This window comes from Lolium rigidum, chromosome 1, assembly GCF_022539505.1.
Source record: "Lolium rigidum isolate FL_2022 chromosome 1, APGP_CSIRO_Lrig_0.1, whole genome shotgun sequence".
Taxonomy (NCBI): Eukaryota; Viridiplantae; Streptophyta; class Magnoliopsida; order Poales; family Poaceae; genus Lolium; species Lolium rigidum.
The window spans coordinates 78,272,326-78,288,880 of record NC_061508.1 but is presented as its reverse complement, the minus strand read 5'-3'; the positions used below and the strand labels follow the sequence as shown (position 1 = coordinate 78,288,880).

At 46.1% G+C, this 16,555-nt stretch overlaps 2 protein-coding genes across 2 annotated transcripts; both read left to right on the top strand.

Annotated features, from left to right (window-relative positions):
* The first annotated feature begins 105 nt into the window (after positions 1–105).
* On the top strand, positions 106–3,096 carry LOC124647872 (uncharacterized membrane protein At3g27390-like). The gene is made up of 10 exons (XM_047187734.1): positions 106–207; positions 292–400; positions 586–778; positions 1,022–1,158; positions 1,334–1,622; positions 1,736–1,842; positions 1,966–2,140; positions 2,237–2,432; positions 2,523–2,763; positions 2,865–3,096. The coding sequence occupies exons 1-10, from the start codon at positions 114–116 to the stop codon at positions 3,094–3,096; spliced, it is 1,773 nt and encodes a 590-aa protein (XP_047043690.1). The 5' UTR covers positions 106–113.
* Positions 3,097–12,847: 9,751 nt separating this feature from the next.
* LOC124647861 (xyloglucan galactosyltransferase KATAMARI1 homolog) lies at positions 12,848–14,356 on the top strand. The gene has a single exon (XM_047187726.1). The coding sequence runs from the start codon at positions 12,848–12,850 to the stop codon at positions 14,354–14,356; it is 1,509 nt and encodes a 502-aa protein (XP_047043682.1).
* Positions 14,357–16,555: the final 2,199 nt, after the last annotated feature.

The window sequence follows — 16,555 nt, the reverse complement described above, 5'->3', positions numbered from 1 at the left end:
CCTCTTTTCCCCTCACATCGTCTCCAACTCTCCATTCTCCTGGCTTCCAAGCTCTCCGTGTTCCTCTCAGGCTGAGTACAAGGCGAGAAGAAGAAAGGAGGAATCAACAGGTGATGCAGGTGCCGGTAGGCTTCCTCGCCAAGCTCTGGAGCTTCGTGTCCTTCTTGCCATACTTCATCCTCCTCCTGCTCCTTGGCTGCACAAAAGGTATGGTGTTTTTCCTGTGAATTCAGCAGTTTGTGTAGAATGCCTGACAAACTTTCTTCTTCTGCTGCCTTTGCCTTCCTGCAGCTGTCCTGATCGGCCCGGTCGCCGCGACCATCGTCTTCTTCGGGGATTCGGCCGTCATTGTTGGCCTCTGGCCCGCGCATTTCATCTGGACATACTGCTGCGTGCTCAAGTATTGCCAACTCCCTCCCAAACACATTCATGACTACTTTGGATGAATCATGTTTAATGTGTATTTTTTTTACTCTCCAATGGCTGCTTGCCTAAATGAGCTGAACTGTGGTAATTATTTGAGGTTAAATTTCACTGAAATGTTGTCCCGGGCATATGACAATTCCGTGGACTCTGGGATCGCAGGACGAAACGAGTCGGGCTGGTTCTGAAGATTCTAGCAGCGATATTCCTGCCGCTGCCGTTGGCCCTACTGCCGGCGCTCGGCATTCTGGGTAGCCTTCTAGTTGGCATCGGCTATGGAGTGTTCACTCCCCTCATGGCCACCTTCGAGGCCGTCGGTGAGGGCGTCGCCGACAAGCTCTCCCATTGCTTTTTGGTACGCACATGTCGCTGCAACCTGAAATGCAGATTCGCTTATTTTATTTATCGATAGTTAGATGCACTGATCAACGCCGTGTAATTAACAAAATAATGATTTGTCAAGTTCCATTTGCCTTTTAGCACGTACGCGCCCCTGCTGCAACCTGAAACGCAGATGTGGATCTCTAATTCGTTTTATTTATAAGATGTGCACAGCAACATCGTGTAGCTGTTTAACAAAATATAGTGAATCTGTCAGGATGGCACCGCTAGCACGATAAGGGGAGCTTGTATGGTGGTGCGTGACGTTACCGACTTCTGCTTCCACTCCTACTTCTCCTTCATGGATGAGCTCTCGGAGAACATGGGGGAGGACGAAGAGCCTTTCGACATCAAGTATGTACTAGTCACTAATCACACCATCGGTTTGCCACAAGCTTATGTTCCTTATATAGTCATGTCGTATGAAAGGAGAAATGGGTATTAGCACTTTTATGCGTTACTACTTTTTTCTCGGACGCATGAAACGATTGTTTACTAACAAATTTTGTGTGTATTCTACATTTGGAAGGCTGTCTTATCTACCACGGAGCTTGCTCGTCGCGCTGGTTTCTGTTCCTCTAGATGTCTTGATGGTTACTGGGGTGGCGTTGTGGAAAAGCCCCTGCATGCTATTGAAAGGATGGCAGAGACTCTGCGAAGACCTAGTCGGAAGGGAAGGGCCTTTTCTGGAGACCGTTTGCGTCCCTTTTGCCGGTCTGGCCATTGTATTGTGGCCACTTGCTGTAATTGCAGGGGTGATCGCATCGTTTCTTAGCAGCTTTTTTCTTGGTCTCCATGCTGGATTGATTGCTTATCAGGTCCTTTTAATTGTTTCTACCCCTACAAAATAAGTGTGCATTCCAGTTATGTTTATATAGTCCGTATAAATGACTTGAACAAACACTTACATATTCTTTGTAATCACCTGCAGGAGGATTCATTTCAAATGGGTCTATCATACATGATTTCTGCCGTAGCATTGTATGATGAATACACAAACGATCTTCTTTACTTAAGAGAAGGTTCTTGTTTGCCAAGGTGCGATTGGGCAGTTATATCGACAACGATTAGGACTGCAGATGCTAAAAAATGTTATTTTGCATGCCCTGTTTCATATCAGCAATTCATTTTACTTGTCAGTAACCTATTTCTGACAGACAGGCCCAAGTACCGGAAGGCGGGTTCTCCAAAGTTCGAAGCAAGCCACGACACGGATGAGCACAACATTGCAGCTGAATGTGCAGAGAAGCAACATCATGGATACCGTAAGCCTAGGAGGGTTCTACAGCGGTCAAAGACATTCATGGAAACTATCCAACGGCTAAGACCCATCCAAGTATAATGAATACTCCATTCTGCTTCTTGGATCATTTAGATCACTGTTTTTCAACAGCCAAGATCAATCATTTCCCCTCTGCCTTAACATGTACAGATATGGGACTGGCTCTTCCGGTCTTGCGAGATGAATGGAAGGATATTAATGAGCGAGGGACTGATTAGTTCTGAAGACATAGAGGAATTCATAACTAAAGGAAAGGGAAAGAAGTTGAGCATAAAATTGCCGGCGTGGTGTATCCTTCACTGTCTAATACGGTCCGCAAAGCATGACTCACACGGTTTGCTCATATGTATGACTCCCTCCCTGACAGCCTAACATAAGATTAACCTCTTTAAATCTAATCTAATAATGGTCAGTCGCTGTATTTTGTTCATCGCAGCTGATGATGTCGAGGTGACCAACTTTAATTGGCCAAAAGACAGAGTGTTCGACTGGATGCTTGGACCACTGCTGGTCTTGAAGGAGCAGATGAAGAAACTTGAGCTAACCGAAGAAGAGGAAATGTGCTTGCGGAAGCTCATCATGACGAACAAAAACGACAAACCATCAGACTGGGAGGACTGCGGTTTTCCATCGAACGACAGTGTGAAGAGAGCTCAGCTACAAGCAATCATCAGAAGGTACTTTTTAAATTTCGATACATTCTTCATGCTTCCCTGTAGCCGGCTTCGAATGATACCTTAAAGCATGTGTAAATCATTAACAAACTTACCATCAACAGGCTGCAGGGGATCGTCGCCAACATGTCCCGGATACCAGGCTTCAGGAGGCGGTTCCTGAATTTGACTAGGGTGCTGTACCTGGAGGCGATCGACGCGGGTACCATCGACGGGTCGCGCAAGATAGAGGGCAAAGTCAAAGCTGATATCGCCAGCGAGAAACTTCAGTACGGAGATTCTATAGAAGCCAAGGATCCATCAAATGACACATTTGGGAACGTTGATATGGTTTGAAGTTGTACTGCGTAACATTTTTCTCGACTCTGCAGTAGTTGTTTTAATCCTCTCAGAGCACATTTCTGCTGCCTAGGACACGGATAACTATAACTAACACTGGAGAAACCCTCATTATGAAAATGATGCTGATTCGAACATGATATGCTGATTCATTTTGATAAAGGGAATATAGTAATATTCTGAAGATATCGATTACACACAGCCTGTGCACCAACAAGTATCAAAAACATCGAGGATTCACACAACCAAGAAAAAGTTAAACCAAATAAAATACAAAGATGAGTCATTTGCAACAGTAGCACTATAGTCATCACAGAAGAAAACACCCGAATACAAGCAATGCCTCTAAAAAGAAGAAAACGATACACAAGAGTTATACGTAGATCTTAATTTTTCACCTTGCAGAAAGTTCTAGTTTTTAAAACAATCCTTCCAAGATCATTGCTTAGTACAACTAATAAAGAACGCATAAAATCCAAGAAAATTGTGGCTAGGTAATTTAGGAGCACCACCTGCTCATGGTGAGGTTTCCACGGTTCACCATGGGGTTGATAAGGGAATTGAAATCTTCCGATAATGTTTCTTCATGGTGACCCGCGATGATCGTGCATACCTGTCAACGTGCTAAGTGGAAGTTTTTAGTGCAAACATCAGGGTGCGAGTCATTGAAAGTTTTTAGTGCAAACATAAGGGTATGAGTCAACTTTCTTGATCCTGGTGTCGATGGTGTCGCCGAATTCATCGTCGATGACGTCCATCGAGTCAACCTCTCGAAGTGCTGGATCCGATGACAGCTCGTCTTCGTAGTCAGAGGAGACACCATCAAAAATATCGGCGAGATCTCCCTAACTTGTGGTGAAGTTGAAGATGTTTATGGAAGTTTGAGGCGAGTTTGCCTCGCTTGTGGAGCCAACAGAAGATGTCAACGTTGTAGCTGAGTAAATCAGATACGAGTATGAATCAAATGTACTTGATGAATATTAATAGAAGAATTATTAGATCTTTTTGTAATATATTAATGAGTTCATGCAATCTACATATATCAAGATCTAAAAGTGGTTCATTTACTTCTTTTTCTATCAACTTTTTACTACTCTCTACTTGTTTCTCATTATTTTATTTGACTATCCATATTCCCTCCTCTTCCTTCTCATTCTTATTAGGAGCTCTAATTTCTTGCTTTTTAGATTTGGTTTTGGGAAAATATTTGAAATAAGCAAAACTCTTTGGAATATCTCCTAGGCATGATATCTTTTTTTTCAGCAAAACATGTTTTGTCATCTTTTGTAAATTCTTTCTCACAATTATCAAGTTTAGGGATAATAATAGACATCTTATCTTATAATTTTGGTATTATATTTTTGGAGAAGAGTTCTAAATGTTCCAAATCATCCTTATTAGGTAATCTCTTAGAACAATTTTCAATTCTCTCTCTAGTAGTAGTATGTATTGTCATGATATCTGACGAGGTGGCTCCTCGGCAATGCCCACCATGAGGGGCTTAGGGTTGACGGAAGGCGACGATGGAGGTTCCGGGAGCGAGATGGCCCACGACGTACCCAGGTTCACGTCCCCGCGGTGGAGGATCGCTACGTCCTGTTAGCAATCCAGTATATGAATACATGTGTATAGGCCGGGTGCCGCCGTGGGCGGATTGTATCCAGTCTAGTGCTAATCTGCGGGTTGCGATGTATAGGCGTATCGCATGTATGATCTTAGGTGCCCTCAAGGGGTGCCCCTTCCTGGCTTTATATATGCAACCAAGTTAGGTTTACAAGAGTTCTAGTCTTTTAGGAATTGGAGTCTTCTTTCTTGTAGTACAAGTTGACATTACATGCGGGTCCAACTTGTCGAGTCCTTGCGCTGGTCCACCTCCATAATCCGCACCGGGTATACCAATAATGGGTACCCGAAGGGTAATGCCCACGCGCAGCCCCCGAGTGTCTGGACGAAGCGAATCTTCGGGCAGGGACTAAAGTTGCCATCATCCGAATGTCTTTGATAAGTTGAAGAATGTTGAATCTTGTAGTTGATGAAGAGCCGAAATTATTTGTTATCACGTGCGCGAGCAGTGCTCCCGATGGGAGTAGCCCCTGAGTCTACGGGTGGGTGTTTAAAACTGTGCGTAGACTCAAGTTGTATTACCCAAGGGATCTATCGTTGATGTCGATGTTTTTGAATCCTTTCCACCCTCCGGTGTTTTTTGAATCTATCGGGTCTTAAAAAAGGTGTAAGCTCGAGAGGAGCCGAAAAATTGAGTATACGTAAGGGATGGAGTAATGAGCCTGGCTCACTCGATGGATCGAGACTGGTTAACTGCCGGAGCAAAACATCATTACCCTACACAGGTTCGAGTCCCCGGGCTCGAACCTGGATCGCTAGAACCTTCGGGTCCGTTCTTTTTTTATCGACGAAGCTTCCATCTCTTTATCGGGTGCGCGGTCAGCGCTCTCGATGGGAGTAACTTCCGAGCCCGTTGATGACTGTGAAGTAGTCATGTATAGGATGTTGACTGCTGAGTCGAATATCGTAGATTGCTTCGAGTTCTGAAGTTTATTCGGACGCTCCCGATGGAAGTTGAAATTCTCCGACTTCCTTTTTTTGCTGTCACTAGTAACCACGTTTGCAAATATTGCACCATGGTTTCAGGATTCAGGAAGAAAAGAAGCCAGCGCATAGACTGGATCAAGTCCCAAGAAAACAAGTTGAGTTCGCTGCTCTTCTTCACATGGCAATATTGACCACCGAATCTTACTTCTCTTGTCTTTCTTAACATCAGTACCAAAATATATTTTTAATTACCACGGCCGACCCTTTTGGTGATGATAAAATGAAACTCCCCCATGTAGGTAAATCTAAAGCATTTTTATGCCATGATTCCAATACATAGTAAAATAAAGGTGCATATTTTCTTCTCTACATGGGTTGGGTTCTTCTTCACTATGTACTTTGTTAATTCGTATGCAAGCATCTTTTAAAGTTTCTCCAAAGTGTTGCCTAAAAGTAGTGGTGGTATATAGGATAGGGGTTCGAATTTAGCTTGATCTTTGTTCACATCTCCCATGTTTGCAAGAACCCATCCCTTTGAAATACTCAACTACACCTTTATGATCACCCTCCTACGGTGTGATGGTTGATGCAATCAAATTAGCCTCCGGTGATAGTGATTAGATATGATCTCACGGTCTAAGGATTAGGTCACTACGCTTTCATAAACATTGTAACGTTGAACTTTGTGACTTGATCGCGTTACGATACTTATATATTGGCTATATCCATCATATCATTTATTCAATGATATGATCCTATTGTCAATGACGTGTATGTCCATGACAGGGAAAACCTCGATCATCGAATGACCACAACGATCTAGTTTGCACACATATGCTTACTAGTGACCCTGGTTTGTTTACAATACTACACGTGTATCAATGTTTCCGATTAATACAGTATATAGCATCGCACGAAACTATTATGAACAATTGAGATATAATAATAATAATTTCTTATTATTTGCCTCTAGGGCACTATCTCCAACATTTTTATACGTAATTGAAGCTACATTACTATGTTTTAAGGTTATATTTGTATTTAAATTTGTTTCTATTTCTGTCCTACCAATTGATGAACTATATGTACTAAATATTTTCTATATTTCGATGTCCTATGGAGAAAATTCAAATGGCTTAAGTCTTTCTAGAGCATCAAATTTGGTATTTTCGCACATGTCACAAAAATGTCCTTTTCCATGAAAATTTATGTGTGAGCTTGGGAGATGGAAACATAATATCCAGAAGTGTTAATTAGTTTTTCAAGGATATGTATGGTGTGACTAAGGGCCAGGGGTTTAATAGGAGTTAACCATTTTTTTAGCTTATTCAAATTTTAGGCTTCAACAAACACTAGTAGGAAAAGCCTCATCAGTGGCGCACCAAAAATGGATTCTGTGGCGTATGGGAGGTGCGCCACAGAAACTTCGCCACAAAAATAAGGTTTCTGTGGCGCACCGGCCCATGCGCCACAGAATTAAGGTTTCTGTGGCGCATGTGCTCTTAGGTGCGCCACAGAAAAGCATGCGCCACAGAATTGGTTTTCAGTGCGCCACAGAATTTGCTTGTATTATACACGATTTTGTGCTGCCTGCTATACACATGCAGTTTATAGACAGCAATATACAGATATACAGGTTATATACAACAACATTCAGATATAATATAAATATCATGTACATTGCACAGTATATAACATAGACATCATCATCACATTACTTAGAGCCCGATCGAGATACATATATAGTGGCAAGTGTCAAATGTTTTGCATACAACTCTTAATTCATACAAAATTCACAATTTCGAGATACAAAGTAGTCTTCATCCGGTTCCTCCTTTGATCCCTCATCTCTACCCACCAGGCTCGCTTGCATCGGGGTCCTTCATCCAGTTCCTACTATGATGAAAATGGAAGAAAGTGAGACCAACAAGTCCGATGCACAAGAGAAATGGAATAAATGCCTCATACATTGTTGGTCAACACAAATATTAACATTCAGGGACGGCGTAAGTGAGACCAAGTCCGATGCACAAGAGATTGATATTTGTGCTATCTTACCAGCTCACTTACGCCGCCCCCGAGTGTACGGTGACCAAACATTTTAATCATCGGCATTTTGAAAATCTCAAAGCAAATGGAATGACAAAATGGAATAAGTGCCTCATACATTGTTGGTCAACACAAATACTATGGTCGAAACCATAGTTGCAGTATACACCGCAAGTATACTTTGCGAAGGGCCCTCTTTCCCGGCCGCCGTTCCGTGAACGGGTGCTTGACGACACAACGACGCCGATCCGCCTCCGGCGCAGAACCACAGCAGTCCCTCGCCGTCCAGCTGAACGAGTCCTTGATGCAAAGACCGTGCCGGCCTGCCCAGCATTATGCCGGGCCGTGTGTTCGCGCTTCGAGCCGTGTGTTCCGCGCCTCGCATCTGTTCGCTTCTTACCCGGTGAACCAATAGATCGATCGTTGGAATAAGGAAACCGATGACGGCCGGTCGCAAGATTAAATTGCGATCGGCCGTCATCGGCTTCCTTATTCCAACGATTAGTCTATTCGTTCACCGGGCAAAAGGCGAAGAGTGCGAGGCGCCCGAGACACGGCCCGAAGCACGGCAACAGGGGTCGGCATGATGCTAGGGAGGCTGACACCGTCTTTGCATTAAGGACTCGTTCACGTACTGGACGGCGAGAGAAGAAAAGTGGTGATGCACCGGAGAGGCAGGTCGGCGCTGTTGTCTCGTCAAAGACTCGTTCACGGAACGGCCGCCGGGGAAAGGGGGCCCGTCTACAAAGTATATTGCGGCGTATAGGTGACCAAACATTCTAATCATCGGCACTAAAATGGAAGAAAGAGCCAAGTGGTATCTCAACTAGATATCATATGCCTCATACTTTGTTGGTCGAAAGAAATATTAACATTCCGGATGGGGTCGGTGAGGCCGGGTAGAATGCACAAGAGATTGATATTTGTGCCATCGCACCAGGCTCACCGGCCCCACCCCGCAGTGTACAAGTGACCAAACAATTTAATCATCGGCACTAAAATGGAAGAAAGGCCAATGCAATTAAGAAGTAGCTAGTATGAACTAAATGGAATGCCTCATACTTTGTTGGTCGAAACAAATATTAACATCCATGGATGGAGTAAGTGAGGCCAGGTAGGATGCACAAAATATTGATATTTGTGCCATCACACTAGGCTCACTTGCTCCACCCCCGAGTGTACGAGTGATCGACCAACCATCTAATCATCGGCAAGTACAAAAACACCAACAAACCATCAACCATGGTGACATAAGTCAAGATGCTCAAACACACATAGCATGCATGGAGCGAGATGCTCCAAAGGGATTATTCATCACTTGGTATATAGACCAAGTGATGCTCGGCAAAAGAGAGGCCAATCAAGAACCAAGAAATCCAGTAAGTGATAGATATGCCTAAACAAGCAACAACACATAGCATATCCTAGCTAACCGGATGAGACAAGTCTTGGTAGCCAACTGAATCACCTAGCACCACCTAGCCTTTTAAAACCATCGAAACAGTCCTTTTTCTTCAAAGGATACCACAGTGGCATTCATTTACATGATCCCCTACCGTGGATATCTCTATTTTCATCAAAGCCAACAAGAAATAGAAATTTATCATTACTCAGTTGAGTTCAAAACAAAGCTGGGGTACCATAAGGGATTATTCATCACTTGGTAGTAACCAAGTGATGCTGGCAAGAGAGAGGCCAAGCATGAGCTAGTCAATCCAGTAGAGATGGATATGCATAAGTAAGCAAGAACACATAGCCTATCCAAGTTAACCAAATAAAACCAACCTTGACAACCAACTTAATAACCTAGCATCACCTAGTCTTTTAAACCATCAGAAACTTCCCATTTTCTTCAAAGGATACCACAGATGGCATTCATTTACATGATTCCCTAATGTGAATATCTCTATTTTAGTATCTCGTTCTTATCCAAGTTTTTGCCTCAGCCTTTGCATCATTGGCTGAGCCAAGACATCAAGCATCCGGCCAGGGAGCATTCTTTCTTTTTAGGGAACTATATGAACTATATGCACATGATCCAGTAAGCATCCCCACTAATCAGAGCATTATAAACATAGTAGCATACCATAAGCTCACAACAATCCATCAAGTAAATCTTCACAAGGATACCACAGTAGCATAGTAGCATACCATAAGCTCACAAGAATCCATCATTTTCTTCACAAGGATACCACAGTAGCATACCATAGTAGCATTTAATGCATTTAAATGAACCAGTAGCATCAAAACCAACCAAATGTCCAACTAGCAAGCAATACCAAGTGAGCAAGTCTTCATTACCTTGTACAGGTTCAGACATGGATTTATTTCCAACAAAGGATGGAAATCAAATTAACATCATTGAATTAAATTGAATCATTACCATCACATGGTTCATCAATAACAATTAGGGGCAATGCATCCAGAGCAACAGCAGCAATGCATCCAGAACCACTACTGAGGTACATCAACCATGAGCAATGAGCCAGTAAATAAATCACTAGCACATGATGATCATTTGACCATTTAGAGCATGGACACACAAGCAATAGCAACTGTATAGTTCACCAGGAATGGTGAGAAGCTGCAAGAGCATGCATCTAGCTGCAGCAACAATGACAACAAGCTAGGATAGATAGATCAACAAGCAACAGCAGACCAAGTACATCAACAAGCAACAAGAAGCACAACCAGAGCATGCATCTAGCTGCAGCAACAATGACATCAAGCTAGGATAGATAGATAGATTGCATCCAAGTAGCACATCAACAACAACAGCAGCTAGCACAGCGAACAAGCACAAAGACAGCACACAAGCATTTCGTCGAGCACTTTGTGCTCGCGCGGGAGAGGAAGAGGGAGGGGAGGGGAGGGGAGGGGAGAGAGTTCACCGACGACAGGGGTGGAGGAGGAGGTTGACGACGACGGCAGCGGTGGAGGAGGAGGAGGACGCGGCGGCTCCTCCACCTTCACGCGACGGCGGCCCCTCCTCGCGGCGGCCCCTCCACGCCGTAGCGGCAGCTTGTGCTGCAGGTGGCGGGGATGGGAGGACCGTGGCGGCATGCGGCCCTCGCGGAGGAAGGCGGCTGCGACGGCGATGGCGACGACCATGGCGGCGCGCGGCGGATCGGAGGAGAGGGGAGAGGGGAGAGGGGAGGGGAGAGGGGAGAGGTGAACAGGCGTGGGGGAGGGCACGGGCGATGATATAAGTTACCTTAGTTCTGTGGCGCACCCGAACAAGTGCGCCACAGAATCAACTACTTCTGTGGCGCACCGAAGCACGTGGAGTTATTTCTGTGGCGCAGCACGCCATGTGCGCCACAGAAATACCTACACTAATAATTGGTGGTGGCAGGATGTGAGCCCCATATAATTTCTGTGGCGCAGGGTTCAGTAGTGCGCCACAAAATTAAGCTATTTACGTGGCGCACCCAGCATGGTGCGCCACAAAATAACATTCCGTGGCGCATTTTTAGTGGTGCGCCACGTAACTAAGCTCCGCCTATAAGGGTTTTCCTACTAGTGAAAAGATCGATTTTTTGCAATCAAGGCGAACAACCTATATAAGAAACAACGACAAGGAACTTGCAATAAAAATAACAAGGTAAAGAAAAAGAGGTAACCACCAGGAAGACATGTGACATGAGTTTGTTTCCCATAGTTCCATTCTAAGCGAAGTACGTCTACATTGGAGAGGTGTGGCGCCACAAAGGCCTACCAGCAACTACAAAGGCTTGACCTTCTTCTCCGGTGTGAGACCACCATAAAGGTGAACTCACTTCCACTAGGCTGTGTTGATCGAGGTGGCTACCAAACATTCACACAAGGTTGGGGTACGACTCCACAACTCAATTGGAGGCTCCCAACACCGTCCTTGAGCTTGTACAAACACCAAGCAAGCCTCAAGATGGTCTCTTCATAAGGATCCGTACAAGAGATATCTAGGGTTGCATTACAAGTTCCACAATGTAATCAAGGACAAATTCAAATTCCTTAGTTAAATGGTAGATATAGCCCTTCTCCTTCACTTTCTCAAATATGGGGTTGATTGATTGTCGAGGGTGGGAGATCCACCAACTTGAAGCTTTGCAAGTAATGGAGAAGAGAGAGAGAGAAAAGCGGGCAGCCTCCTTGGGGAAGAAGGGGTTCCTATTTATAGTCCCCCTCTCATATTTATGACCATTGCACACTCGTAGGCCCAGATATTCCGGGGTTAGTGTAGGTCGAAAGTTCCTGGGAGGGGGGGGGGGTGTCCGGGCCAAAAGGCACCCCGAAGGTCGGACATACCACCTCCTCAAGTTGCCTGCTACGCCCGGCTCCGGCCGCATCCAGTTTTCCTTCCCCTTCCGCTACCATGACCGCATCGAGAGCCCCACCACTAGCAACATGCGAACGGAGATGGTGGCCGTGCACAGAGTCTGAGGCTTTCACTCCTCCATATAATAATGGGTGGACACACACCACGTCCAGGGTTGGGCTCCCTCTCCTCCCGGTTAATTCCTCTAGCCCCGACGCCGATGGTGGCCACACACGACCTCATCTATTTATTTACTCTGGACACAACATGTTGAATATGATCCGAAATATATTTAGCCGTTGTACTATGGAAGGAGTCATGGCGGACTATGGCATGCCAACCGTGCTATTGTAGCACATCTACAACTCTACTTCATGTCCGCAAAAAAAAAAGTTGTTTGCCCCTATATATATAGTTGTAGGTAGTCATAAAATAGATGGAGAGAGTTCCACCATATTGATAACACGTAGAGGGTTTATCCTCTCGTGTATTGTAATACTCCTCCCAATATAGTGATGCGTCACCGTGCGTTCCGTCATTTTTCCCTGAATTTTCCACGCTTTTCTTTGTTTGATCAATGTTTTGTTTACGCGGTTATGTAGTGGTATCAGTAATCAGTCAACCTGGCCATTAAAAGGTTGATACTTCCAAGTACTGGGTAGTCGCCCGCGGGAAATCCAAGCGCGCCCTGCTGCAAGGATCAATGTATCGATACGAGAAAAGAAGAGTTGGCTGATTCACACAAGATGATACCTCAGTGGGGTGTACGTATTGCTCTAGTACTAAGTGGGCGTAGTAGTAGTGGCATGCTCTGGTCTACCTGTCTGCTTGCAGATCGGCACTGCACCAGCGATGAAGCCTTTCTCGAGAGATGGCAACGACGGGGCCGAGAGATCAGGCATCGTCCGGCCGTCTCGGACACTCTACCTGGCACTGCTCTGCGCCATGTTCTGGGCCGTGCTATTCATCCTCCAACAGCCGAAGCCAGCAGCCTTCTTCTCCCAGCTCAAGATCGCGCCGGCGTTCCAGTTAGGGCTCTCGGACGACAAGTGTGCCGGCCGGTACGTGTACATGTACGACCTGCCGCCACGGTTCAACGCCGACCTCGTTCGCGACTGCCGCAGCCTCACCGCCTCCACCGACGTGTGCAAGCACGCGGCCAACGACGGGTTCGGCCCGACCATCACCGGCGGCGGCGAGGGCGGCTCGCTCCCGGAGACGGGAGCCTACGACACCGACCAGTTCATGCTGGCCGTGATCTTCCACGCCCGGATGAGGCGGCACGAGTGCCTGACCTCCGACCCCGTCGCCGCCGCCGCGGTGTACATCCCATTCTACGCCGGGCTGGACGTGATGAGGTACATGGGCCAGGAGAGCCCCGACGTCGCCGCCCGCGAGGCCCTGCCGCGTGACCTCGTGGAGTGGCTTCTCCGGCGTCCCGAGTGGCGCGCCATGGGTGGGCGCGACCACTTCCTGCTCGCCGGCCGTGGCAGCTGGGACTTCCTCCGCGCGCCGGGTGCTACCGGCAAGGGCGGCAACTCCCTCATGACCTACCCCGCCATCCGCAACGCCACGGTGCTCACCGTGGAGGCCAGCCCGTATCACGGCTTCGACTTCGCCGTGCCGTTCCCGTCGCACTACCACGCCTCCTCCGACGCCGACGTCTCCAGCTGGCAGGGTCGCATGCGGCGGGCCGAGCGCAGGTGGCTGTGGGGCTTCGCCGGCGCGTCCCGGCCAAGCAGCAAGAGGACCGTGCGGTCCCAGATCATGGAGCAGTGCGGCAGGTCCAGCCGCTGCGCCATGTTCGACATCGACACGAGTGTAGCAGCCACGCCGGGCCGGACCATGCAGCTGCTGGAGAGCGCCGAGTTCTGCGTGCAGCCGCGCGGGGACGCGTACACGCGCAAGTCCACCTTCGACAGCATCCTCGCCGGCTGCATCCCGGTCTTCTTCCACCCCATCTCCGCCTACCTCCAGTACATCTGGCACCTGCCCAGGGACTACAGGAGCTACTCCGTGTTCATCCACCACGGCGACGTCGTCGACAAGAACGCCAGCATCGAGGAGACGCTCACCAAGATACCGCCGGCCAAGGTGGCGCAGATGCGGGAGGAGGTCATCCGGCTCATACCAACCGTCATGTACAGGGACCCGGCGGCCAAGGGCGTCACCTTCAAGGACGCCTTCGACGTCGCGGTCGATGCCGTCATCCTCCGGGTGGCCAAGCGCCGGCGCGCCGCGGCTGAGGGCCGGGAGTGCTGGGACAGCGTCGACGGGGGCAAGAGTTGGAAACATGACTTGCTGGAGGATGGGGAGAACACTACACGCCCACACGAGTTTGATAAATATGTTTACACCTAACAAAATTGCATCTAGTGGTGACCTCCCCGGTTTAGGCAAGGGCAGCCGCGCATGGAGGCTGCGTCTCGCCGGCGGTGCTCAAGGGCTTGAGCATGTTCTAGGGTGCTCTTTGCTATCTTGTAGGGCCTAGTTGTAATTTTTTCCTTTCTTTGAGATCCTCTTTGTAAGTGTTCACCAACGCAGAAGTAATGGAGACTCCGGGTCCTTCGGGGTCTATCTCGTTCTGCATCTCCCGCAAAATGTTATTGACACATAAGCATTAGTGCTTCCGATTTTATAAAATGATAAAAAAAATATTTATAAGTTTTTGAAAAATCTGAAATTAAATACGTATATATATATACACATTTCGAAGGTACAGTATAAATTCTGGGGCAAAATATGTTGTATTTTTATTTGCCAAAAAACTAAGATTTAATGTCCGATCCTATATACATCCACAATTTTTATTTTGTAGCTTAAAATACAAAGCAATCTCTAATGAAACTTTTTGCACAAGTATTCAGACATGTGTATCTATTTATGGAATAAAATTTATAGTTTTGTGATACAAAAATACAATTTTTAATAACCAGATCTCAGGTGCACCAAATCTCCTCTCAGCATCTCCTAATAATCTTCACCGTTTAGTAACTTTGAGATTGTGTTCGACTTGCTAGAGGACATGTAGAAAAATATCGTGGTTTACTAATTTTCACATAGTGGAATTTCTAATGATTATGAAGCATCTCATTCACCTTTTTTCTTTCCTCCTAATTCTCTACCTCAATAATGCGATCAGCCGCAATATGAGGGGGTAACACTTCCTGCCAAGCATTTTCCCGTCCTCCACTCTCACTACTCTCACCCGGACCTCTCTGTCACCTTGGCACTCTGCAATGAGATCTCTGGTTTCTTTTCGCCTCGGCTCTCCTCTTTTGGCACTGACGAGTTCAACTCTCTCACTGTCTCTCTTAAGGGGTTTGTGCTCACTGCTCTCTTGTAATGTAATGGATAACCCTATACAAATTTGGGTTTCTATATATATAAAGTTCAGGTTGGCTTTGGCCTGCCGTAGTTACACTAGAAAATATAGGTGAAGCGTAGTATACATATTTTTATTTTTATGTGGTAAAAAGTCTCAAAATATTGCATATCGCTCGTTACCGCATCCATAGTAGGAGGTGCTTCGCCATCCATTCCGGCAGTTGCTAAACTCGTGGACTAGCGAGAAACTGGCATACAACACCTTGTTCGCCTGCAGAACAAGAATGAAGTTTCATATTTTCTAGCTAATTATCTAAAATAAATGAAAAATAAAAGAGCACAATTCATTGACATGAAGCGCCTTCACATTTGAGTTTAAACAATAATGCTAAACTTACGGGATTTTTCTACGGGATGCGGTTGAGCAATTCAATTGGTTGCAAAAAATTTCCCTCCCATGATTTTTGGAACTATACCCACACCATGATCCTCCACGTTTGCGCGTAAGAGCAAATACAGTCGAGTCCAGCTGACTATAAGATATTAAATAATATATTTTAGATGAGTTGGAGGAGAGAGAAGAGGAGAGAAAAGGAGGTGGGCTGTTATGTAATAGGCAGCTCTTGCACGTGCTCCTAGGCACTTTGTGAGAGCGAAAGGTGGACCATATGTTAGTAAAGTACTTCATTCTTATAGCCACTATTGTAAATGCTAGCTATATGGTGACTACATATGACATGACATCTTATTATAGCCAGCAGATGGCTATATATTGAAACTAAAGTTAGACCTCGTAGAAACAGCTGAAAGGACACAGATGTCGCCTAGAGGGGGGGGTGAATAGGCGATTTAAACTTTTACGAGACGGGCTTAACAAATGCGGAATAAAACTAGCGTTTACTTTGTCAAGCCCAAAACCTATATACTATGGTTTACCTATGTGCACCAACAACTTATGCTAAGCAATACAAGCAACTATGTGATAGCAAGATATATAACTTCAAGCACGATGACTATCACAAGATAAAGTGCATAAGTAAAGAGCTCGGGTATAGAGATAACCGAGGCACGCGAGAGACGAAGATTTATCCCGAAGTTCACACTCTTGCGAGTGCTAATCTCCGTTGGAGAGGTGCGGTGGCTTAGTGCTCCCGAACGCCACAAGAGGCTCACCTTGAGGTGTGGTTGCTCGATGCACACCAACACCACAAAGGCCTCACCCCAAGATGCAGT

Excerpts from the sequence above, each read along its gene's own strand:
- LOC124647872 (XM_047187734.1), top strand. The coding sequence starts at position 114 with ATGCAGGTGCCGGTAGGCTTCCTCGCCAAGCTCTGGAGCTTCGTGTCC. Across the intron at positions 208-291 it reads GCTCCTTGGCTGCACAAAAG|CTGTCCTGATCGGCCCGGTC; the intron begins GTATGGTGTTTT and ends GCCTTCCTGCAG. Across the intron at positions 779-1,021 it reads AGCTCTCCCATTGCTTTTTG|GATGGCACCGCTAGCACGAT; the intron begins GTACGCACATGT and ends TGAATCTGTCAG.
- LOC124647861 (XM_047187726.1), top strand. The coding sequence starts at position 12,848 with ATGAAGCCTTTCTCGAGAGATGGCAACGACGGGGCCGAGAGATCAGGC.